Source organism: Xenopus laevis, chromosome 6S (assembly GCF_017654675.1).
Source record: "Xenopus laevis strain J_2021 chromosome 6S, Xenopus_laevis_v10.1, whole genome shotgun sequence".
Lineage (NCBI taxonomy): Eukaryota > Metazoa > Chordata > Amphibia > Anura > Pipidae > Xenopus > Xenopus laevis.
Genome location: NC_054382.1, coordinates 31402372 through 31428781, shown reverse-complemented (window position 1 = coordinate 31428781; position 26410 = coordinate 31402372). Strand labels below are relative to the sequence as shown.

General features: G+C 38.4%; 1 protein-coding gene across 1 annotated transcript in view; it reads left to right on the top strand.

Annotated features, from left to right (window-relative positions):
- The window catches only part of macc1.S (MET transcriptional regulator MACC1 S homeolog), a 38786-nt gene extending 14628 nt beyond the window's left edge, over positions 1 to 24158 (top strand). Inside the window, exons 2-5 of the mRNA XM_018269212.2 lie at positions 8198 to 8309; positions 10976 to 13014; positions 20674 to 20862; positions 23398 to 24158. Coding sequence (XP_018124701.1) covers positions 8201 to 8309; positions 10976 to 13014; positions 20674 to 20862; positions 23398 to 23607 — 2547 coding nt within the window. The 5' untranslated portion in view covers positions 8198 to 8200 and the 3' untranslated portion in view covers positions 23608 to 24158. The remainder of the gene's footprint in view (positions 1 to 8197; positions 8310 to 10975; positions 13015 to 20673; positions 20863 to 23397) is intronic.
- The last annotated feature ends 2252 nt before the right edge of the window (positions 24159 to 26410 follow it).

Here is a 26410-nt window from a genome sequence, read left to right as displayed (position 1 = left end):
ATCCAATAAAAAAACCCACCTTACTTTGTGTAGGAGGGTAAAGGTTTTGCCAACATTTATTTCAGTTATTCCTCTATATCAGGTATCCCCAACCTTTTTCACCCGTGAGCCACATTCAAAAGGCGTGGGGGAGCAACATAAGCATGAAAATAGTTCCTGTGGATGCCAACAAAGGGTTGTGATTGGCTATTTGGTGGCTTATGTGGACTGGCAGCCTACAAAAAGCTCTATTTGGGAGTACAACTGTTTTTAAGCAACCAAAAGTTTCATCAAAGCCTGTAATTCAAAGCCCCTGCTTTGAGGCCACTGAGAGCAACATCCAAGAGGTTGGGGAGCAACATGTTGCTCATGAGCTACTGGTTGGGGATCACTGTTCTAGATGGATTTTGGCCAGTTAAGAGTAGAGGAGGAGTGCTTCTCATTCCTGGGTTAAAGTATTTCCCTGGCAGTTCAGTAACTGGCCAGTGGTGTTAGCATTCACCTTTTCTCCAAAGTCTACTTCGCCTTGTTTTACCATCGCGAATGAATTGTTAAGATGAAGCAACATTCTCAACATTACTATGTCAGTGACAGTATATTCTGTATTCAAAAAAAGTAATTAAATAAATTAAAAATGGCGTTTTTTCATATTTCAATGTGGGATTTTGTTTAAAAGTTGTAACTGTTAAATATATGTTATATACACACTTTACCATTTGAAGTGCAAGGGTAGGTTTATTTTTAGGACAATAGAGGATTTGTCTTTATTTTGCTTCCTTAATAAATACATGCATATGACCTGTATGTAGCCACCATATTAAAAGTGATGTAAGCATAAGTATGTTAACAAAGTCTCAGTAGGAAGAACTTAATGCAAGAAAAAATTTGCTAAGAAATTTCTGAGGAATACGCGTAGTTGTAGAGAATTAACATCTGACGTAGTTGTGCAAAGTATGGCAAAGCTTTCTGAAGCGATAATTCGGACCGAAGTAAATGTGTCCTAAAGTCTTTAAAGTGCTGTTTTTTTGTATGTTCGCATTAATATATTTTATTGACAGCCTATCCTTATTTTTCCTAGCCAATAAACTGACCACCTTCTGTATATTTGTACATACTGTAACAGTATGTTTTAATGCAGAAAATGTAAAGTTTGGTGATACCTTTAATTGGCTAACTGAATAAGTAACAATTGCAAGCTTACGGAGCACACAGGCCCCTTCTTCAGGGAAACTACAAATGAAAGGCTGGAAAGGCACATCATATATATATATATATACTGTTAGATCACTGATAAGGGGTGTATGGGCAATAAATTAGAAAGTTACAGATAGACAGAGATAACTTGTAGAGATAATAAAAGTAATTATGGTGGTTTGTAAATAGTCCAGGGGTCTGGATTCAGTCAGGTCACATAGCTGGAACTAGACCAAGACAGAATAGGTTAAGGTTAACACAACAGTGCAAATTAGGTATTGGACAAGATACAGGTACATACAGACTACAAATAGGCATTGTGACCTGTAAAGATAATACAATATTTCAGCCCAGATATTGATAAGCCCCCTAGGGTAAGCACTTTAGCTTGAGTATGTGTTAACAAAGAAATACCTGGAATAACCAGTACTTCAGATAAGACTATTGTAGGTATAGCATTCACACAATATTTTGAGGCAATACACCATCATATCTTCCCAACCTCACCTTAGAAAAGATCTTAATTATTAATTTAGCAGGCTCTCTCCATGTATTCCCCCAGGGTGAAGGATAGCAGCCACCATATCTAAATACATGCTGAATGTACGCATGTATGTACAGTATAACTTTATTTATGTAGCACTACCAGCATCTGCAGTGATGTACAATTTTACAATGAAGATATATAAACACTGGGAGGACAAACATTGTAATAAATAAGTATAATGGCCATGTGCATTATTAAGCTGGCCCCTGTGACCTGAACCATTATCACTCATTCCATCCAAAGCTACCATCACTGATGCCAAAACCAGTGCAAACACAGGCTTTACATTATAAATGGTTAGAGCATGATCACCACAGAATAGGAAAGGCCACTTGCTCAGATATAATGAAGACTATCACATTTGAGAAAAGGTTTATAAACACTTAGGGGCAGATTTATCAATAGGGATGTCGCGGACTGTTCGCCTGCGAACTTGTTCGCGCGAACATCGACTGTTCGCGTTCGCCGAATGTTCGCGAACGTCGCGCGACGTTCGCCAATTTGGGTTCGCCTTAGCTGGCGTTTTTTTTTGCCATTTCTCCCCCAGACCAGCAGATACATGGCAGCCTATCAGGAAGCTCTCCCTCCTGGACCACCCCCACACCCCCTGGACCACTCCCCTTCCATATATAAACTGAAGCCCTGCAGCGTTTTTTCATTCTGCCTGTGTGTGCTTGGAAGAGCTAGTGTAGGGAGAGAGCTGTTAGTGATTTGAGGGACAGTTGATAGTAACTTTGCTGGCTAGTAATCTACTTGATACTGCTCTGTATTGTAGGGACAGAACTCTGCAGGGATTTGAGGGACATTTTAGGTTAGGTAGCTTTGCTGACTAGTAATCTACCTTCTACTGCAGTGCTCTGTATGTAGCTGCTGTGGGCAGCTGTCCTGCTGCTGATCTCTCATCTGCTGACTGCTGCCTGTAACCCAATAGTCCTTGTAAGAACTGCTTTTATTTTCTTTTTTGTTTTTTTTACTTTGCTACTGTAAGAGCCCAGTGCTATTAGTCTAGCTGTGTTGGGGAGTGGGACTGGTGTGCTGCTCCTCCTAGTAGTTCACCACTACCAGCACCAACCAGAGTCAAAATTGTTACAAAGTATCTTATTTGCACCTGTTAGCTGTTCTGAGCTCTCTGCCAAAAGCTAATTAAGTTAGAAACTGTTTTTTTTCTGGCTGTTCAGTGCAGAGAAAAGAGGGACTGGTGTGCTGCTCCTCCTAGTAGTTCACCACCACCAGCACCAACCAGAGTAAAAATTGTTACAAAGTATCTTATTTGCACCTGTTAGCTGTTCTGAGCTCTCTGCCAAAAGCCAATTAAGTTAGAAACTGTTTTTTTTCTGGCTGTTCAGTGCAGAGAAAAGAGGTACTTTCCAGTACAAAAGAGGGACAGGGGGTTGAGTGGTCAAAAGAGGGACAGTTGGGAGGTATGCAAGTGCCACCTAGCTGTGTGAGCTTTTTCACATTCTGTCTAAATAACAATAATAATTCCGTGTCCGTAAACATCACCTGAGTGATGTTTTTACAGCAGCAATAATATATTCCGTATCCACTACTGTATACGTTGCCCTTGCAGGCATTGTTTGCCCAGTCTTTAACCAAGTGCCACCTAGCTGTGTGAGCTTTTTCACATTCCGTGTCCAGAAACATCACCTGAGTGACGTAGTGTGATTTCTGCCCTTTACAGCACAAAACGCAGCGCTGTGTCAACAATGTATTTTTCAGATACATTTTTGCCCTTGATCCCCCTCTGGCATGCCACTGTCCAGGTCGTTGCACCCTTTAAACAACTTTAAGATCATTTTTCTGGCCAGAAATGTCTTTTCTAGCTTTTAAAATTCGCCTTCCCATTGAAGTCTATGGGGTTCGTGACGTTCGCGAACCGTTGGCATTTTTGACGCAAGTTCGCGAATATGTTCGCGAACTTTTTTTCCGACGTTCGCTACATCCCTATTTATCAAGGGTCAAATTGAAAATTAAAAATTTTAAATTTTAAATTTGTATTTAGAGTTTATTTTAGTGTAATTCGACTAGGGAATATTCAAAATTCGACTAGAGTTTTAAAAAAATCCAAAATTCGAATTTCAAAATTTATCATGTACTGTTCAGTTAAGAATTCAAATTTGACTATTCTAAAACCTGCTGAATTGGTGTTTTAGACTATGGGGGACTTCCTACAATCAATTTGGAGTCGTTTGGTGGACTTTTGAAAAAAAAAAAATTTATTTAATTTTCTTTATTTTTTTTGGTGGAAAAACTCGAATTGAATTCGATTTGAGTTTGCTGGTTGATCCTATTCACCCAAATTAAAAAATATATATATTTTTTAATAAATTTAGATTGGTTGTTTTTTTTTTTCGAATTTCGATTTTATGGCAGTTTTCATAAACTCTCATAAACTCGAAATTCGACCCTTGCTAAATATGCCCCTTACTGTATGTATCTTAGGTATGGAAATAAGCATAAACTTTTGTCCAACTGATCAGCTTATTGGGGGCATCATCATATAAAGTATAAAATGTAAAACAGGTATAACATGATTTTTTGTCTTTGTTCCTTGCTCGTATATGATAGATGAAGGGTGTGTTGCAGTGTAAACATGCAAGGCATCTTCTGCCGATGTTATGGGTGGAGCTTGGGTTAAATATAGCTTTCAGTATGATGCAGACAGTGGCATTTTAAGACAATATTACAACTGTTCCTTTCTTCTGTTTTGGTGACAATTTAATATTTGCAACATTTTTGTTTCTTACCTCCCTAGTTTGGCATTTAAAAGGACTTTTCCCCTCTCGTTCTTCATGTTCTGCAGGTCCTGGCTAGCAACTAAACTATGACTAGTTTCTTTGGGCCGTGATGGTCCTAACAACCAGGCAGTGGTTTGAAAGAAATAGATAACAAGACAAGCCATACAATCTACAAAGCTCTCTCTTTTCTTGTTTTAAAGAAGGCTTTAAAACTAACATAAAATCGCACTTTGAGTTACCATTCTGCTTAAGAGATAGGATAACCGGTAGCTCAATCTCACGTGAGCCTGCAGCTTTCTGTTAGACAGAGGAGAAACTGCACAAAGACACCATGTTTCTCTTGCTTCAAGAAGACAAAACTTTATTAACACTTTTGCATTAGCAGACAAAGATCATGTTCCATTACACTGTGTCAGTATCAGATTACTATGGGAACTATATGAGAGCACACACATTAATATATATCTTAACACCCCTACTGGCTAGAAAATGGTTTTAATGTGAGAATAAAGCAAAATAGAAAATGTACTACATAAATAAATGTAATCATTCAAAATAATACATTTAACAAGTACCATATGTTCTAGCTTTTGACATCAGGATTTTTCTGAGCACGTGTGCTTACTCTCTTTCTGTATGGGTTAACCAGATGCACAGATTCCAGATTGAACCAAGAAGCTTGTCCGCCAACAAATGCTCGTACACTAGGCATGACAGTAAACTCCATCATCAACAATAGTGGGAATTCCAGAGATTGCTCCCCAATAATTGTGTTAATTGTAAAAATATGTATAGCCTTTGTTATTTGTTGCACAGAACAATGAAGGGGTTGTTCATCCTTAAATTAACTTGATATGATGTAGGGAGTAATATTCTGAGACAATATGCAATTGGCTTTCATTTTTTATTATTTGTAGTTTTTGAGCTATTTAGCTTTTTATTCAGCAGCTCTCCAGTTTGCAGTTTAAGCAGTCTGGTTGCTAGGGTCCAGATTACCGAGCAACCATGCATTGATTTGAATAAGATACCAGAATATAAATAGAAGAGGGCCTGAGTAATAAAAAGCAGTAATAAAATTAAATATGTAGCCTCGCAGAGCATTTGTTTCTTTCGTTGACCCCCATTTGAAAGCTGGACGTAGGCAAATAATTCAAAAAGTATAGAAAATAAATAATAAAGACCAGTTGAAAAGTTACTTAGAATTGGCTATTCTATAACATACTCAAAGTTTACATAAAAGTGAACCATCCCTTTAAAAGAATATTCACGTTAAATTTGATCCCGCCCCTTAGGCTTTTCTGAGTAACAATAAAAAAGGAATGATCTAACTTCAGATATATAAAATTGACTAAAAGGAGGGGATCTGACTTCCGTCAGTATTTAATTTTGTATAGGAGAAAAGAAGAAAAGTATCCCCATCTTCTTAATCAGAAAAATTACAAAAGAATATATATTATCACTGTGTGATTTGTTTTCAGTTAAACCATTAGGTCACGTGATCCCCCTTTTTTAAATAATTGATCCCACAAAGTGCTAGTGCTTAACCTCAACAAGTTAACATTAAATAGGGTAAAACTAAGACACAATTAATTTTCCTTTTAAATATTGTGTGTATTTGGTCATTTCTAACTCATAAATAATTCATTTAACATTGATTAATAAATTACTAACAACCAGCTAAAACACCAATAAGGATGGTAAAGTGCCACCAATTGTGATCGATTCACATATAAATTACTTGGGGGCCGATTCATGAAGCTCGAGTGAAGGATTCGAATGAAAAAAACTTCGAATTTCGAAGTATTTTTTGGGTACTTCGACCATCGAATTGGTTAAATTCGATCGAATTCGATCGAATTCGAACGATCCGAAGTAAAAATCGTTCGACTATTCGACCATTCGATAATCGAAGTACTGTCTCTTTAAAAAATACTTCGACCACCTACTTCGGTAGATAAAACCTACCGAAGTCAATGTTAGCCTATGGGGAAGGTCCCCATAGGCTTGCCTGTGATTTTTTGATCGAAGGATTTTCCTTCGATCGTTGGATTAAAATCCTTCGAATCGAACGATTCGAAGGATTTAATCGTTCGATCGAACGAAAAATCCTTCGATCGATCGATCGCAGGATTTGCGCAAAATCGTTCGACTTCGATATTCGAAGTCGAACGATTTTAGTTCCCAGTCGAATATCGAGGGTTAATTAACCCTCGATATTCGACTCTTGATGAATCGGCCCCATAAAGTGCAATTATAAATATCTCTGATTCCAAGAAAAGGTATGAAAAGGAAATTGGTAGAGGGGTGGAGAAGTCCCGTATTGTCTAGCTGATTGTTTTACTAACTGCGGGACCCCACAAAGGAGGAGAAGTCAGTGCTTCTGGAACTGTGGTCTCAATTCTATTTTAACTAGCTAGATTGAGAAGCTATCTTGTCTAAAAAACACACAAATTCCAGAGCACTTATAGTGAAAACAGTAAAACAAGAATACAGATGAGGAATCTCCTATAATCTGAGCAGAGAGAAGAGCCCAGATCACTAAAAACGTTTTTTGTAAAAAGAACCCCCCAAGGTTTTATCTAAAAATGGTATAAACCAGTGAAAATGGCAAGCTTTTCTGAGTAACTCTAGCTTCAGATTCTGCATTACACTGGGAACCTGCGCTCCCATGATGCCATAGATTATGTCACTGGAGCGATTCATAGGTCAGTGCTTTCTTTTACAACTTTTAGTGAATGGTGCAAAAAATTTAAAAAGTCTCGCATCTGGCAGGTTAAAAAAAGTTAAAAGGTTGAACTTGATGGACGTGTGTCTTTTTTCAACCTAACTTACTATGTTACTTTGTGGCCCCGGTCTTTTTATGAGACACTGCCAACAAATAGGGAAAGGGAGGGACTTGGTATAAAGAACTGATTATGTGTCCATAAACTAAATCACCTAATTCTAGGTAAAGGGAGCTGGAGGTAGTAAAGGTAATCTAAAATAATGCTACATTAGCACCATTTTTCTAATTAATAGAATCTGTAAAATACTTTATTGTACCAGTCCTATTTCACTCAGCACATGAACACTGCCAGCTTTTAGGCACCAGAGTATGGGCGAAAAGAAAGGATATGCTCATAAACACTGACATTTCAATAAAGCGATTTATCAGGGAAGGAGAAACAGTACAAAAAAGATAATAAATCAAAAGCACATTTTTGAAAAACAGAACTGGAAAATCTCTGGAAAATTATGGAATAGATTTAAATTATATAAAGAAGCAATATAAATTAGAAGGCATTATTCTAAAAGAGAAATGTAACCTTAAGGAGTAACAGCTAAAACTATTTAACAATATTGTAATGAAAATCATCATTAATTATCCATAACCCCATGCAAGGTATCATTTGAGCAATTGGATGCATTTTTTAATATTAGCGGGCATTTACAATGTCAAATCCTCAGGGTTCATTTCTACCAGGCAGACAGGTATCTGCTCAATGCTGGCTATAGATGCAGAGTATATATAATATGTTACACAATCTAAAATGATAATTTTAGTTTTCCAATGAACAATGGCTATTGTAGTTTTTGTTTCCCATTTTGGATTTAGACTGATTAAATTAAAATTAAATACAGTTTGTAAGTATCATTGTTATAAATAAGTGAAGTGAGATAACAAGTAATATATTTTTTAATATCTTTTTTAAATATCTTTTTAATATCTCATTTTCAATTGTCGTGCTATTTCTTTTAGAAGATGTCAAAAGGTCGATTAAATTCTTCTCGTTCTGCTGGAATCTCAAGGAGTAAATCAGAAGGGACATTGATTGACTTTGATGACCCAAAATTCCCAACCAACAATGCAGGTAAATTATAGATTATTCTATTTGACAATGATGATTTATCTCATTATTGCAAAATGAAACATTTCTAATAATTGGTGTGAAACAGAAAGTTATAGCTATGAATCAGATGTTTGCTTTCATCATTATGATAGCAGAATTTCTCTGATTATTTAAATAAAAAAACTCCAAAGACAAATTAGAATCCACGTTTGGACCTTATTTATTATTAAAAAAGCACAATTTAATCGGATTGGGGACAAACACGAAAAAAATCGAGCGTGTCATAGAAGTTTTTTCCTTAATCTCTCGATTTTTTTGGGGCTTTTTTTGTTGGCTTTTCAAGGCTAATTCCAGCGCAGACCACAGAAACTTCCGAATAGCCTAGGAACCTCTTCCATTGACTTATATACAACTTTGGTAGGTCTGAGATGCCGGGTTTTCAGATTTGGACTTTTCCCATCCTCGGGGGTATAATAAATCTCAAAAAAAGTTTCGTTTTTTTCTTGCTAAAAAATAGGATTTTATAAAAAACTAGAATTTTTCAGTTTTTGCCATTTTGACTTTAATAAATAAACCCCTATATATTTATCAGCAATTTAATGTCCATAAAACAGCAGCAAATACATATTTTGAGTTTTAATATCCCAGTACTGTATATTGCCAAATTTGTTTTTATTTTAAACTCTGTATATTCAAGACCTTAGATGATCTCATGTTGGAAAGGATATTGCTCTAATTCTTGTATCCACAGTTTCAAGTAATGTTTATTCATACAGAGGTATTTTTCATTAAAAAAACACAAAACATTGCACTGTATAAAGGTTTTTTTCTGATTATTCTCAGAAAGAGAAAGCAGCTCAGCTGGATAAATCCCACAAATATATAAACAGAAATCACCACAAATGCAAGCAATGAGAAAGGAAATGATTACTAAGTTTATGAGTTTCAACATAAAAATGATTCATTTACAAAGAAAAAAAAAATCTAGTAAAATACCTAACAAGGGTTTCCCAATACCCCTTACAACTGTCTATTTGAAAGTCACTGCGTAAATAAAGGAAACCATTGTATTTATTCATGGGTCTAATAATACTAAGGACAACAAATACATTTTAATTTAAAATCTCTTTTTGATCTTCAACAGGGGCTTTCCATAGTGCCCAGGAGAGCATTCTTCCTAAATCTCCCTGATAGATCACTTCCAAAATCTGTGAATAAAAGGTTTATGTTGTCCAAATGTGAGGCATATGGACAATATTTTTATGAAAAATTATGGGGCAGATTTATCAAGGGTCGAAGTGAATTCAAGGGAATTTTCGAAGTTAAAAAATCTGAAATTCAAAGTAATTTTTTGGATACTTCGACCATCGAATAGGATACTACGACTTCGATTCGAAGTAAAATAGTTTGAATATTCGACCATTCGATAATCGGAGTACTGTCTCTTTAAAGAAACTTCAACTTCAATACTTCACCAAATTAAACCTGACTTTCGATTAGAAGGATTTCATCGAAGTCGAAGTAAAGCCATTCGATGGTCAGATTTCAAAGTATTTATTTATCACTTTGAAATTCGACCCTTGATAAATCTGCCCCTACATGTATAACAGTAATTTGGTATAACAATGCATATTTTTATCGAGTTTTATTTGCTTCTACCAGGTGGGATGACTGTGTGTGTGTAAACCCAGATTAAAAGGATTAAAAAAAAAACTAAATTATACACCTGGGGGCAGATTTACTAAGGGCCGAATTTCAAAGCTAAAAAAACTTCGAAATTCGACCCTCGAATTGAAATCCTTCGACTTCGAATATCAAAGTTGAAGGATTTTTAGCACTTAGAAAAGTGCTGTGGAAGGTCCCTTAGGTTAACATTGCACTTCGGTAGCTTTAATTTGGCAAAGTATGAAGTCAAAGTTTTTTTAAAGAGACAGTACTTTGATTATCGAATGGTCGAATATTGGAACGATTTTTACTTCGAATCAAAGTCTAAGTAAATTCGAAGTCGTAGTATCCTATTCGATGGTCGAAGTATCCAAAAAGTTACTTCGAAATTCGAACTGTTTTAACTTCGAAAATTCACTCGAGCTTAGTGAATCTGCCCCTTGATGTAAATAGTATTGGTAAAGGTAAGGAGACCACTTTCGGAAGTATGCATTACTAATAACCTAAATAGAGAATGCATTTTACCTATTATAATGAATTTCAGTGTGCAATGTCAAGCACTGAACAATAATCTATAGAATCATGTGTTGACTTTCCACAGAAGCTCTTCATTTGGCGCTCTTTTTAATTTGCAGTAACTTCCTTTTATACAAGGTCGATTTTTCTAATTTGTTCCTTTTACCTACCCTAATGCCCCCTGCAGATTACACTTGCAAGTACTGTTTCCCTAGATCCAGTTTGACATTACCGTTGCAGTATGCAGCCAGTCCAATACTTGCTTTCATTATTCTGATCTAGAATCATTCCTCACTGTTGCAATGAGCTTATGCAGTTATGAAAATTTTGTTAGTTAAACCCCCAAAAGATAAGAAAAAGCATTTAAAAAAATCATTGGCAATTCGACATACATGCCAACTTTCTCAAGCCTTGAGTCCTTGACTTCTCCATTACCACTATTCATTAATACATGTTTTGTTGCATTGGTGTTTTTTTGAGTTGTCTACTTTTTTTTTGTCTTTTAGATACCATTAGTAAAGAAATAGGCTTACTTATCGACTGGCAAAATGTATTTCAAGATCATTCAAAAAATTCTTCAAAGCCTAGCAATCCTTTCTGGAATGGATTGTCTGAATCCAACCCTTTTCTTGATGATGTTGTTCAAGCTAATGCATTTTCCAAGAGCAACACACATACATCTATCTTGAAAGAGGATCCGTTTCTGTTGTTTGCAGAAGCTAGAAATTCAGTAGCCTCTTCAGGGGATGAGCTTGATATTAATAATCTATTAAAGAAGGCTGCTTCGCGGAAAGGTGCAAGATCTAAGAGTGTTTCTGATCTGAGCCTGTTAGATTACAAGGAATCTGATGTTTCTGCTGGTTCAAGTGAGATTTTGGCTCCTGATTTAGACTGGCTTCAGAATGATCGCGAGGCTTATAAAATGGCATGGCTGAGTCGTAGGCAGCTGACACGATCTTGTCTTGATTTGGATATTATGAGTCAAAGTCCAGGTTGGGCACAAACACAAGCCACCGATATGCACATATTTTGCAAGATAGACCACCAAGGAGGAGCCGTACAACTTCCTGGCTCTAATATAACGATTCATGTTCCTGAAGGTCATGTGGCTCCTGGGGAATATCAAGACATCTCCTTAAAAGCACTTCTAGACCCACCTTCATCACTTAACAATAATCTCTCAACAACTGTTAGCCCTGTCCTAGAAATTATATTGAGCAACATCAACACATTAGAAGTTCTTTTACTTGAAATGAAAATTGCCGCTGAGGTTAAAAAGGATCCCTACAGCCAAGTAATGACTGAAGTTGCCACATTTTATAGCTACAACAAAGAAGGACCTTATGAGAAGCTCTCAGGTGGATATATTTACAAGGACATGTTACAAATCAAATTGCCCACACTTAGCCGCATTACATACATTGTAACAGCCACACAAGCTAAATCCATTCAGCCCCCAGCAACCAGTATTTATGATTACATTCATAAGAATATAACAGTGGCAGTCTTTGGGCCGAAACATATTCATCCAGCCTTCACCACAGTTTTAGCGGTGATAGCGCACAACTATACTCCTGAAATTCTTACAATAGATGACATTAAGAAACGGGGGAAAAATATGCCTCCAGTTGTCTTTCAGCTCTGGCAAAAACATCAATTAGTTCTGGATCAGATTCAAGATCTGTCTTTCTGTTTTGTTCCAAATATCTCTAGCTTTGAAGTGAAAGCAGCAGATAATCAAAACCGAATTAAAGAGCAACAGCTGAAAATAGGTAAAATGATCCGGATACAATTTCCATTTTCACTTAGGGATAGTGGTGAAATTAGTTCTTTTAATTTCAGGGTTCAGATAAAGGGCAGAGACAACAAATCGCTGGTATCAGAATTTGATGTACAAACACCTAACCCTGCACCGAAAATACAATGTTCATCCACTAGTCAAACTCACTTACAGAAAAGGAAAGAAATTATTTCGGCTCCTCTGCTCCAAACAAGCACTTTTAATTACCCTAAATTTCAAGATAAGTCTTTAAAGATAAACAACTATGCAGTGTCTTTAAAAACTGTTTTGCGCCAACAAAAAATGGACTACCTTCTTGAATACTTTAAAGGAGACACAATTGAACTTCTTGGAGAAGACAAAGTAAAAGCCATTGGTCAGGCCAAAATAAAAGAATGGTACGTTGGAGTTCTGAGAGGCAAAGTTGGGCTTGTCCACTGCAAGAATGTCAAAATTATCTCCAAGGAGCAAGTTATTGATTTTTCAGACTCACAGTTCACAACCCAGATGCTTTTGGAACAAATTACTCTGCCGTTTAAAAAACTTACCTACATTTATTCATCATTGCTCTCACTTGTGTCTGAAAAAGTTACTGACTGGAGAGGTCTTGCTGATGTGCTTGGCTATTCACATTTATCATTAGAGGACCTGTGTCATGGACATACTGAAAAGAACTCAGAGAGAGTCTCTTCTGTTCTCAAAAAGCTGAAAGAGGACTGCCATGCTGATTCCAAGAAGAGAAAATTCCACTATGAACTAATTATGGTAAGTGCAGTGTTGTGAACTATTTTGTATAACCAGTAATGAAACTAAAATTGAGTCATTGAATCTATTAACCAGAATGCTCGAGATCTGGGGTTTTCAGCACGAGGGTTCGTTCTGTAATTTGGAGCATCATTTCTTTAACAAATAAAGATCAATAACAGGGGTTTGTCATTAAAATGGATTTATGTTATCTAAGATATTATTATAGACAAGAGGCTGTCATTTAAAAAAAATATATAAAAAAATATATGCGATTAGGACTCACAATTGTATTTCCATTCTGTATTATGGGGGTATATATATATATATATATATATATATATATATATATATTGTAACAAAGCAGCTGGGTTAGTTATAGATGGGCGATATGTTTCTCCCAGGGTGTTATATAATACAACACCCTGGAACATGGATTAATTAATACAGACCAAAGCTGCAAGGTAATTGCTGCAGCTAAAGAACCTGACTGACCTTGGGAGGAGGGACCCCTCCCACCTGAGAGTGAGAGAGAGAGCAGAAGCTGCACTGCACAAGGAAGGTACTGATTACCAAACTTTTGTGTTATATTTTGATTCTTTTGTTTTAAGTTGGTGTTGGGCAAGCCACCCAACTGTAGTTAGGCTGCCAACTGTGTTTAGTCAGCGCTCTGGTGCAAGGGTTTATTTTTCCTTGTTTTGTTTTGCTTGTTACTAAAGACTGTGTAACAGAATAAACTGCAGGCACTTGCCTTTAAGAGGAGCGACTACTGTGACTGTTTTTACCCTAAAAGACTGTGGAAAGCAGCCCCAAGACACTGACCCAGGTACCCCTACAGGTCTAGTTGTCACACGTGGTGGAGGATGCGGGCACCACACTAAAGTCTGAGGGTAAAAGTACAGCAGTTTCCAAAATGGAGGATGTGATAAAAGCTCTCATTCAGTCTACTGCAGTGCAGCAAGAAACGAACAGACATGCTGCTGAGACAAACAGACATGCTTCCCAGAGTGTTGCTGCTTTGCAGCAGCTGGTTCTACAACAAGGAGAAAGTGTTGCTTCTCTTGCCAAAATCCAGCAAGAAAGTACTGAAACACTAGTGCGACAGCTGGCAGAGGTACAGGCCGAGGCCCGTCAGGAACAGCATGCGGCTACCAGAATGGTGCAGCAGGAAATACAGGCCTTGTCAGACAAAGTCAGTCTAAACCCTGAATTCACCCAGCATGGGAAAAAGCTCATACGTGCAAGCCATTACCTGCAAAAGATGGCGGCTACTGATGATGTTGAGGCATATCTACTAGCCTTTGAACGCACCGCTGAGCGAGAAGGGTGGCCAACTGGTGAATGGGCAAGTTTACTGGCCCCTTTCCTGAGTGGAGAACCACAAAAGGCCTATCATGATTTGGAGCCAGCAGATGCCAGTGACTACAGCAAGTTGAAGGCGGAAATACTTGCACGTCTGGGAGTGACAGCTGCTGTTCGGGCCCAAAGATTCCACTCGTGGATTTATGTTCCAGACAAGGCTGTCCGGTCGCAGATGTTTGATCTGATACATCTGGCACGGAAGTGGTTACGGCCTGACCTCAACTCCGCTGTACGTGTGGTAGAGTCGCTTGTGATGGATCGTTTCCTGAGGGCTTTACCAGCTTCATTGCGACGGTGGGTAAGTCAGAGTGACCCCCAGGATGTTGACCAGCTTGTTGCCTTGGTTGAAAGATATGTTGCTGCTGGAGAGCTGGTTAATCCACCGAGTGCTGAGAGATTCCCCAGCTCCAAATTTCGCACAAGGTCTGTTAAGACTGCCCCAAGGTTAAAGGGCGATGAAGATCAGGGTGGCAAAGACAATAGACAGTGGTCTGATAATACAGTAAAATGTTTTAAATGTTTTGAGTATGGACACATGTCTAAAGACTGCCCTTTAAATGTTGAACCTATGCAATGTGATATGAGTAACAGGGGTAAACCTTACTCTTTGCTTTCAAAAAAAGCAGAGGCGGATGTTGTTTGCTGTTATGCTGAGAAACCACAATGGTGTACTGTAAAAGTAAATGGGAAAAAGGTACAAGCGTTACTGGATTCCGGGAGTATGGTAACCTTAGTAACCCGGTCCCTTGTACCCCAGTGTGAAATTGATCATACAAAAAGTGTGGGAGTTGTCTGTGTTCATGGGGATAGACAGGATTATCCTACTGCGCAAGTCACCCTGGCAACCCCATGTGGGTCTGTGGAATACCAAGTTGGAGTGGTTCCCCAACTTGCACATGAAGTTGTGTTAGGAAGAGATTTCCCTTATTTCCTTGATTTATGGGCTTTTGTTAATAGTAAGTCACAAGAATCAGTGGGGGATGCAGATAACCTCGAGTATGTATTTCCCTTTGCTGATGTACAGTGTGATGAGGCCCCAACCCCTCTCCCTGCTTTGGTAGGGGATAACACAAGTAGTGATAATGAGCCCCATACTTCTGATGAGACAAATAAGGAATTAGCTGACCTAGAAGTCAGTCCTCTTAATTTTAAAAGTGCTCAGTGGGAGGATCCCACTTTGGTGGAACCAAGGCATAATGTTCAGGTGACAAATGGGGTTGTGAATAACCCAGGTGTCTCACTTTCATATCCTTATTTTGAAGTGTCTAATGATCTCCTGTATCGTGTAGAAAAGAGAAATGATGTTGTACACCAACAGTTGCTGGTTCCCCAGGTGTTCCGTAATGCTGTTCTAAGGCTGGCACATAGTCATGTATTGGGAGGACATTTAGGGGTAGAGAAAACAAAGGAACGGGTTTTAAGGAGGTTTTACTGGCCTGGTGTATTTGCCTCCATTAGCAACTATTGTTCCTCATGTCCTGATTGCCAGCATACTGCCCCCCTGAAAGTTTATAGAAGCCCCCTTGTGCCTCTTCCAATAATTGATGTTCCTTTTGATAGGATAGGCATGGACCTTGTCGGCCCACTTATAAAATCTGCTAGGGGACACCTATATATTCTAGTTATTGTGGACTATGCCACACGATACCCTGAGGCTATTCCCCTACGCAATTCATCAGCAAAGACTATTGCAAAGGAGTTAATGTTAATGTTTAGTAGGGTGGGTATCCCAAAGGAAATTCTAACTGACCAAGGGACACCATTTATGTCTAGGGTCATGAAAGAGTTGTGCAAGTTGTTGCAAATAAAACATCTCAGGACATCTGTTTACCACCCTCAGTCAGATGGCCTTGTCGAAAGGTTCAATAAAACTCTAAAAACCATGCTCCGCAGAGTAATTGACAAAGATGGGAAAAACTGGGACTTCCTGTTGCCTTATTTAATGTTCTCAATCAGGGAAGTTCCCCAGTCTTCAACAGGGTTTTCTCCATTTGAATTATTATATGGCCGGCACCCCAGAGGGTTGTTGGATATAGCGAAGGAAACCTGGGAGCATGAAACTACCCCTTTCCGAAGCGTTATAGAACATGTGGCTCAGATGCAGGATAGGATTGAGGCCGTTATGCCGATTGTACGTGAGCATTTGCTAAAAGCCCAGAGAGCTCAAAGAGACTCATACAATAGGAATGCTAGATTGCGTGTATTTCAGCCAGGGGACAGAGTACTTGTTCTAGTCCCTACAGTAGAAAATAAGTTTCTAGCAACTTGGCATGGCCCATATGAAGTAATGGAGAGAATTGGAGAGGTTAATTATAAAATACGACAACCTGGTAGACGTTAACCTGCTAAAGCCGTGGAAGGACAGGGAGGTGTTAATGGCATCCCAATCTCCTCTTGAAGTGGAGAAAGCACCAGAGGTAAACATAGCCGATACCCTGTCCACTCCCCAGAAACGTGAAGTCAAAGATTTTGTGAACCGTAATAAAGATGTGTTCTCAACAATGCCCGGGCGAACTAAAATAATTGAACATGACATTGTCACAGAGCCAGGGCAACGTGTACATCTCAAACCATATAGAATACCAGAAGCTCGTAGAGAGGTTGTTAATAGGGAGGTAAAAAAAATGCTGGAGCTTGATGTGATTGAGGAATCCCAAAGTGAATGGTGTAGTCCCATTGTCCTTGTCCCAAAACCCAATGGGGAAATTCGATTTTGCAATGACTATCGCAAGTTAAACGCTGTATCTAAATTTGATGCTTATCCCATGCCCAGGGTTGATGAGCTGGTAGAGCGGTTAGGGAAAGCAAGGTACCTCACAACTATTGATCTGACAAAAGGTTATTGGCAGGTTCCTCTTACGAAACAAGCAAAAGAGAAAACTGCATTTTCCACCCCCGAGGGGCTGTTCCAGTATAAAGTATTACCTTTTGGCTTACATGGGGCCCCTGCAACTTTTCAAAGAATGATAGACCGAATCCTAAAGCCACATGGTAGGTATGCTGCTGCTTACCTTGATGACATAGTCATTCACAGCCCAGATTGGGAATCCCACCTACCAAAAGTTCAAGCCGTTCTAGATTCAGTTAGGAAAGCTGGCTTAACGGCCAATCCAAAAAAATTTACTATTGGGCTTGAGGAAGCCAAATACTTGGGATTTTCCATAGGAAGGGGTCTAGTTAAACCACAAATCACAAAGGTGGAATCTATTCAGAGCTGGCCACGACCTTCCACTAAGAAACAAGTTAGGACCTTTCTGGGCTTAACAAGCTACTACAGAAGGTTCATACCTGATTTTGCTACTATTGCCAGTCCTTTAACTGACCTTACTAAAGCAAAAGCTCCTGTAATAGTACGTTGGTCAGCAGAAGCTGAAGAAGCTTTTGTTAGGTTAAAAGAAGCCCTCTGTGCACATCCAGTCTTGGTGGCGCCTGATTTCACAAAGCGATTTGTCGTGCAAACAGATGCCTCGGATGTTGGCTTAGGGGCGGTTCTGTCACAAGAAGTGAATGGGGAGGAGCACCCAGTGAACTATTTGAGTAGAAAACTTAGTTCCCAGGAGAGGAACTATTCAATTGTGGAGAAAGAATGCTTAGCCGTAAAATGGGCTCTGGAATCGTTGAGATATTATCTCTTGGGCAGACAGTTCAGGCTTATTACAGATCATGCCCCACTTACATGGATGAGCCAGAACAAAGACAAAAATGCAAGGGTTACCAGATGGTTTCTGAGCTTGCAGCCGTACAGTTTCACTGTGGAACACCGGGCTGGAATAAAACAAGGCAATGCTGATGGGCTGTCAAGGTTATACTCTTTAATGTCCATGGTCGCTCACCCCTCTAGGTCTGAGCTGGGGGGGGAGGATGTGTAACAAAGCAGCTGGGTTAGTTATAGATGGGTGATATGTTTCTCCCAGGGTGTTATATAATACAACACCCTGGAACATGGATTAATTAATACAGACCAACGCTGCAAGGTAATTGCTGCAGCTAAAGAACCTGACTGACCTTGGGAGGAGGGACCCCTCCCACCTGAGAGTGAGAGAGAGAGCAGAAGCTGCACTGCACAAGGAAGGTACTGATTACCAAACTTTTGTGTTATATTTTGATTCTTTTGTTTTAAGTTGGTGTTGGGCAAGCCACCCAACTGTAGTTAGGCTGCCAACTGTGTTTAGTCAGCGCTCTGGTGCAAGGGTTTATTTTTCCTTGTTTTGTTTTGCTTGTTACTAAAGACTGTGTAACAGAATAAACTGCAGGCACTTGCCTTTAAGAGGAGCGACTACTGTGACCGTTTTTACCCTAAAAGACTGTGGAAAGCAGCCCCAAGACACTGACCCAGGTACCCCTACAGGTCTAGTTGTCACAATATATATATATATATATATATATATATATATATATATATATATATATATATATATATATATATATATATTAGAACCTGTTCTGAATATGTGAATACAAATAAATACATTGAATCATATACATTATATTAGAGCTAATCAACCCTGTAAAAATGTTTATATCTAAATACTATACAGGTAGGACTTTGATCTTGCTGTGCAATATGTTGCTAGTAAGCTTGCAGCATAAATCAAAGCATAAACCAGAAATGTAATATCTACAGAAAGTGACATTATGGTACAGGTATAGGATCCATTAGCCAGAAACCCGTTATCCAGAAAGCTCTGAATAACAGAAAGACTGTCTCCCATAGACTCCATTTTATCCAAATAATGAAATTTTTAAAAATGATTTCCTTTTTCTCTGTAATAATAAAACAGTACCTTGTACTTGATCTAAACTGAGATATAATTAATCCTTATTGAGGCAAAACCGGACAATTGGATTTATTTAATGTTTACATGATTTTCTAGCAGACTTCAGGTATGAAGAATTACAGAAAGATCCCTTATCCAGAAAACCTCTGGTCCCAAACTTTCTGGATCGCAGGTCCCATACCTGTATTTTAAAACTGGTGCTGTGGACTTACAATCTGTGACCCTTTAAGAATTAAAGCATATTTACCTTTTCAGCAAGCAAAAGATGGGTAGACAAGCAATCACAGACTCCACAAGAGCCACAAAAAAAAAATTAAAAAAGCTTTGTTTGTGACATCACTAATATCATCATCATCATCATCATCACCATCATCATCATCATAACCTAACACATTTCATGCCCAAAGGGAACTTACTTATACACTAGTTCTAGGAAATAAAGATTGTTTGTTTATTTACTGTGGAAGATACAGTATTTATCTATATGTTTTGTCCTAGAGTCCAACAGAATGATGAAATGCATTAAAGGAGAACTAAAACCTAACTAAAGAAGTAGTCTAGAAATGTTGAACATTATGTTTTGTGCTTCTGTACCAGCCCAAGGCAACCTCAGCCCTTTAGCAGTAAAGATCTGTGTCTCCAAAGATGCCCCAGTAGCTCCCCATCTTCTTTTCTGCTGATTCACTGCACATGCTCTGTGCTGCTGTCACTTACTGAGCTTAGAGACCCACTCACAATATACTGTATGCACAGAATATAAATGTCACAATATAAGGCTGATTAGTAATTAATACAGATAATTATGACATATGAAACATGCATAGAAATCAGTGCATTTAGCATCAAAATGTAATAATAAGTTCTGTAGCATCAGCTTATATTACAGGCCAACCTCATTTTCTGCTTGATAATTAGTGACAACCCCTAAGCTTAGCTTCTCAACAGCTGCTCAGAGCCCACTGAGCATGTGAGTGTCACAGACATTTTCCAAGATGGTGACCCCCTGAGACAAGTTTGAAGTCCTGGATAGTGATGGGCGAATTTATTCGCCATGCGCGAATTCGCGGCGAATTTGCCGCCAGCGAATAAATTTGCGAAACGCCCGCGAAAAAACGGACGCCGACGCCAAAAACAGGCGCCGGCGTCAAAAACGGGCGCCGGCGTCGAAAAAAACAGGCGCCGGCGTCAAAAACGAGACGCCGGCGCGATTTCGCGAATTTTTCGCCGTTTCGTGAAATTCGCGAATTTTTCGGCGAAGCGAAATGGCGCAAATTCGCCCATCACTAGTCCTGGATCATTGCTGCTATTGTGAAGCTGAAACTTTAGGCTGGTGCAATAAGTTCAGTATATAAAATATGGTATTTTTAGCCATATTCATTTATAGGGTTTAGTTCTCCTTTAACAAAGTTTTTTGTTTGCTATGAACATATGACGAATCAGAATAATCCATTATGGTTTTTTTATGGGATTGAATGCTCCTAATGGAATTGCTACAATACTTGCTAACCAGCTAATCTGACATGTGAAATTCTCTGTGCAGGGCCTGCTGAAGATGGATTGCCAAGGACTGGTGGTTCGTTTAACACAAGACACGGTTATTTTGACAGCAGCTGTTCAGTTAGGTGTACGCTGGCGAGAACTTGCTGAAAAGCTTGCAAGACTTACCAAGCAACAAATGGAGGCTTATGAAATCCCTCATTATGGGAGATCTGGGGAAGTTAGTGTACAGGTAATGCAAATGAAACAGACTATACAACCTTGCTTATGAAGGTTAATATACCTTTACAACATTAATTGCAGCTCATAGAAATTAAATGTGTAATATAGGTATGAGAAATATACACAGCCTAGCGTAGATTGTAAATTATATGGGTCACCTGTCAAAGCACAGTAGTATTTATCATTTTTGGTTACTCTTTGATCTGTGCCACACCTCGATGTACAGTATTCTTTTAAAACAAGAGGCACTGAAATCACTTCAAGGGAATTCTTTTACTAATTGAAAATATTGCTAAAACTGGTGTATGTCATAAAACGATTCCAGCTTCCAAATTAAGATCTGCACCTAAAGGGGTTAAAACATTTAAAATGATGTTTGCATAATTTGAGTATAAATTGGAATGTGAATTGGAGTATAAATACATTATGGGGCAGATTTATCAAGGGTCGAAGTGAATTTGAGGGAATTTTCGAAGTAAAAAAATTCGAAATTCAAATTAATTTTTTTGATACTTCAACCATCAAATAGGCTACTACGACTTTGACTTCAAATTCGATTCGAAGTAAAAATACTTTGAATATTCGACCATTCGATAATCTAAGTACTGTCTCTTTAAAAAAAACTTCGACTTCAATACTTCGCCAAATTAAACCTGCCGAAGTGCTATGTTAGCCTATGGGGACCTTCTAGAGCATTTTTCTAAGTTTTTTGAAGTCGAAGAAAAATTGTTTGATGGAAGGATTTTACTTCAACCACAAAATTTCAATGTATTTATCACTTTGAAATTTCGACCTTTGATAAATCTGCCCCTATGTATTGACAATTTGCAGGACTGAGTTCTGAGATAGAATTCTAGTTTGCACTAAGTTAACTCGCTTAATAAGGTACAGCAAGACAGATTGCATAGGAAAATTATTTAATTTAAAGGAGATTTATTGCAAAGTTCCAGTTTCTATTGTGGCACTTAAGATGCAGAGTCCCAAATTAGACGGAACTAGACTATGAAGTCAGTGACCTTAACAGCTTAGTTACCTTTACAATTTTCAGACTGGGATGAGATGAAAAGGGTGAACTTAAAAAATTGAATGTGGGGAGATTTGACCACTGTAGATTATTTTTGCATTTTGGCAGGTCACCGAAATGGATCTCTATAGGAGACAAGCAGGGGTTTTGTTACCACTGCTGTATCTGTCCTGCTTATACAGGTATGGGATCTGTTATCCGGAAACCCATTATCCAGAATGCTCCAAAGTACACAAAGGTCATCTCCCATAGACTCCATTCTAGCCAAATAATCCACATTTTTAAAAATGATTTCCTGTAATAATAAAACAGTAGCTTGTACTTGATCCAAACTAAGGTATAATTAATCCTTATTGGAAGCAAAACCAGCCTATTGGGTTTATTTAATGTTTACATGATTTTCCAAGATTCATATTACAGAAAGATCTGTTTGATGGTAAGCCCCAGGTCCCGAGCATTCTGGATAACAGGTCCCATACCTGTACCTGTAAAGACCCTATGGGGCCGATTTATCATTGGTTGAACTGAAAATTGGAATTTGAAATTCAAACTTTAAAATTTTTTTTTTTATGGTCAAAACTGTCAAATTCGACTAGGGAGTTATTCAAATTCGATTTAAGTGTTTTAAAAAATTTTAATTTGATTTTCGAGATTTTTCATACTCTGGTCATTCAAGAATTCGAATTTGACTATTCGCCACCTAAAACTTGCCAAATTGCTGTTTGAGCCAATTGGAGAGTGATCAATTTGGAGCTATTTGAAGCCTTCATGACATTCAAGTTTTTTCGGAGAAAAACAAAAAAGAGGTTTTTCGGAATTGTTCAATTCATCCTAATTTTAAAATTTCCATTTTATTAATAAGTTTCAATTGGTCAAATTTCGATTTAATGGGAGTTGAGGGGAGTTTTTAAAAAACTCACATGAATTCAAAATTCAACCTTTGAAAAATGTGCCTCGATGTGTCATAGTCCTAGAAAAAAATTAAGAAATAATTGAAGTGTTATAACCGCTTCACAATCTGTTTTGTGGTAATGGACAGGGATAAACACATTTTTGCCTGATACAGATTTGCTGAACTGTATTAAATAACCAGTAATGAAGAGAGTGGAGAGAATTTTTACAATCCACTAGAATTTTTTATGTGCTGTGTTTCACTGGAAAAAAATCCGATTTTTTTTCCAGCACCAGAAAACATGCACATTGACTTCAATGCATTTGGCACAAGTAAAAACGCCTGTTGACTCCAATTCATTTTGAGCTGATTTTAAGAGCTCCAAAATTGTTGCTGTGAAATCCAATAAGTTTTATTGTTGACTAAAATAAATATGATTAAGAGATGAAGGATGAACAGAGAGTTTGCCAGGGGGAGAAATTTAGAAATCCTATACAAATGAATTCTTGTAAACTGTCTACTCAGGCTTTGAAAAATATTTTTTCCTGTTTAATATACATTTTATAGGTTTATAGGAAATTGTAATTTAGAAAATGTGTCTAACTGCATCTTCTTAACCTTCTCGCCAGATGATGTGGAAGCCTGCTTTTGACTTCTTGTACACATGGGCTGCTCACTATGGAGAGAGTTACAGAGATGTGCTCCAAGACTTGCACTGTGCATTGGACAAGATGAAATACCCAGAAACCAGACACTGGAGGGAATTAACTGGAATCCTCATTTTTGTGAACTGCCTTGAGATACTACGGACAACAGCTTTTTCCAAATTCCAAGACTGAGAGGCAGGGTTATTCCTTTCAGGAATCCTGCAGGTTTCCTGAAAGGTCCCCAGACATGTCTAATTTGAAGGAGTCATCTAACTGGCTGAGAAATATCAACATATATATTCAATATTTAGAATTGTCCAACACTTCAGTATTCATTGATACAGACCAGCCAAAACAATGACTGTACAGGAATGTCCAATATCAGAGAAAGCAATGGGTAATGCTCATTTTAAATGATACTTCAATAAATATTAATACTGATTAATATTTATTGAATATGCATTCACTGAAAAATCTCGAAGCCTTAATGGCATTTTTCTCAAATCAACCCCTGAATGTCAAGTGCCTCAATTATTTGTTTTTGTCTGAAATCTATACCTTATGGTGGGTTGTCTTTCTTAGCCACATTGGAGAAACCGCAGACCTCACAAAACCAAAGCAGCGTGTCCTGCTGCCCGGTGATAGGGGAATCGGCAACCTCCCAGCCAAGGTACATAGAAAATTCACCGGCACACAGGAATTCAGTTAGCAGGGCAAGCCCTTGCTATTTTATTAATGCAGCACTAGGGATGTAGCGAACTGCCGATTTGGTGTTCGCGAACGCCGTTCGCGAACACCGGCAAAAAATGCGAACGTTCGCGAACAGTTTGCGAACTTCGAACACCGCTAAAATCGTTCGATTTGAACGATCGAAGGATTTTAATCGTTCGATCGAAGGATTTTCATTCGAATCGAACAATCGAAGCCATTCGATCGAATGCTTTTCATTTAATTGAATGCTTACAATCGTTTGAACGAATGGAAATCGTTCGATTTTTAGCGGTCGAAGGAATTCGAATGGTCGAATGGTCGAACGATCGAACGCGAACTCAAAATGCGAACGTTCCCAAACGTTCGCGAACATTCGGCGGACGCGAACGGTCGAAGTTCACTTGAACTAGTTCGCGGGCGAACAGTTCGCTACATCCCTATGCAGCACTAAGGGCCGAAACTAGGGGTAGGCAGAGTAGGCACGTGCCTAGAGTGCAAAGCTGGGGGGGAACCAGGCACATACCTGCTCTGTCGCCTACTTCATGTCTGGTCCCCTCACTCCCCATCTTCCTGCAAGGTGTTTGGAATTCCTGCGCATGCCAATTTGCGCTTGTGCGCATGCGCGCCGGCATTAACACGTGCATGCGCGCCTGCGTCAACTTGCTCATGTGCACGCTCAGCTGGCGCCACGGCGGGACAGGTTGCCTAGGGCACCTGCCCGGTGTGGCCCGGCTCTATCAGCACTGCATTCCTGTGTGCCGGTGAATTTTCTATGGGTTGTCTTTCTTGGCAGAAAAAGTTACTTTTGAAAACCAAGCACTAGAAATTACTTTCTATTGCTATAAGGCTTTTTTTTTTTTTGTAAGTTATATTTTTATTGTTACAGAGTCGACAATTATGATTCAGCATTCATACAGTACTTGAAAAAGAAAACAGTACAGAATCTCCACAATATTAATTATAATTCACATCACATGCTAACGTTAGCCACAAAATTAAGCGAAATGTATAGCCTATTATAAAATATCAAAAGATACAGCCTATGAGACTCTATTTTTCCAACTAAGGGGGAGTATAGGAGGGGGATAGGAGAGGAAGGGGAAGGGGGGAAACAGGCAGGAGGGATGGGGAGTAAAAACTGCGCCTAGTACAATTCTAAACTAGAAGCAACAAGGAAATGTTCATTCTGTTGACTGACAATGATATATAAGTCCATAGTTTTGTATGTAATGTTAGGTAGTTGTCCCGTAGTCTTATAACATCTGGGTAAGGGTCATGGAGGTTGTATATTTGTAAATCCTTGAAATTCCCAAATTGCCCAAAGTGCCAAATTTTGATTCCGTATACATGCTATCCTATATTCAAACTCCCTATTATAATAAGTTCTTTGTAGCACTTCTGCAATAGTTGGAGGGATAGAAGATTTCCAATTCTTGGTGATTGACAGCTTGGCTGAAGTGAGTACATAGTTCACTAGTTTTTGGGACTGTTTGGTTAAGTTGGGAATAGGTTGTCCTGGTAGAAAGGTTTTTAATATCCTTTTGAACTGGAGCTGGGATGAGTTTGTTTATTAATGAAGAGACATTGTCCCAATATTGCTGAATCATGGGGCAACTCCAGAATATATGGCTGTAAGGCTTTTTAATGACTTCTGGCAGTATCTTATTACTTGACCGTTATTAATGAAATGAAGAATGCCGGGTCTGCTGTCTTGGCAAGCAATACTGTGTTCAGCTCTTGCACAAAGAGACAAATCCATTAATATTGTGTATTTTTAATATTTGCTAATGATAAAATCAGGGAACTCATAGAGGGATAGATGAACTAAGTCCTGGGGTGTAAAAACAGGACTAGGGGTGGATTCTCTGCACTTACATGAATTATTTTACAAGTATGGGACCTGTTATCCAGAATACTTGGGACCTTGGATTTTCTAGATAAGGGATCTTTCCATAATTGTGATAACTATATTTTGTCAACTAACCATTCAAACTATTTTTAGGGATCGATAGAAGGATTTCTGTTCGATAAAAAAAAAGAAAAACTTGGAAAAGTGCTGTGGAAGGTCCCCATAGGCTAACATTGCACTAATTTGGCGAAGTATGAAGTCGAAGCTTTTTTTAAAGAGACAGTACTTCGATTATCGAATGGTCGAATAGTCGAACGATCTATACTTAGAATCGAAGTAAATTCGAAGTCGTAGTATCCTATTCGATTTCTGTCAGCTGAAATATGTCAAGAACTGTTTGTGGAAAGGCAGTCAAATGTATTCAATGTCTTTACA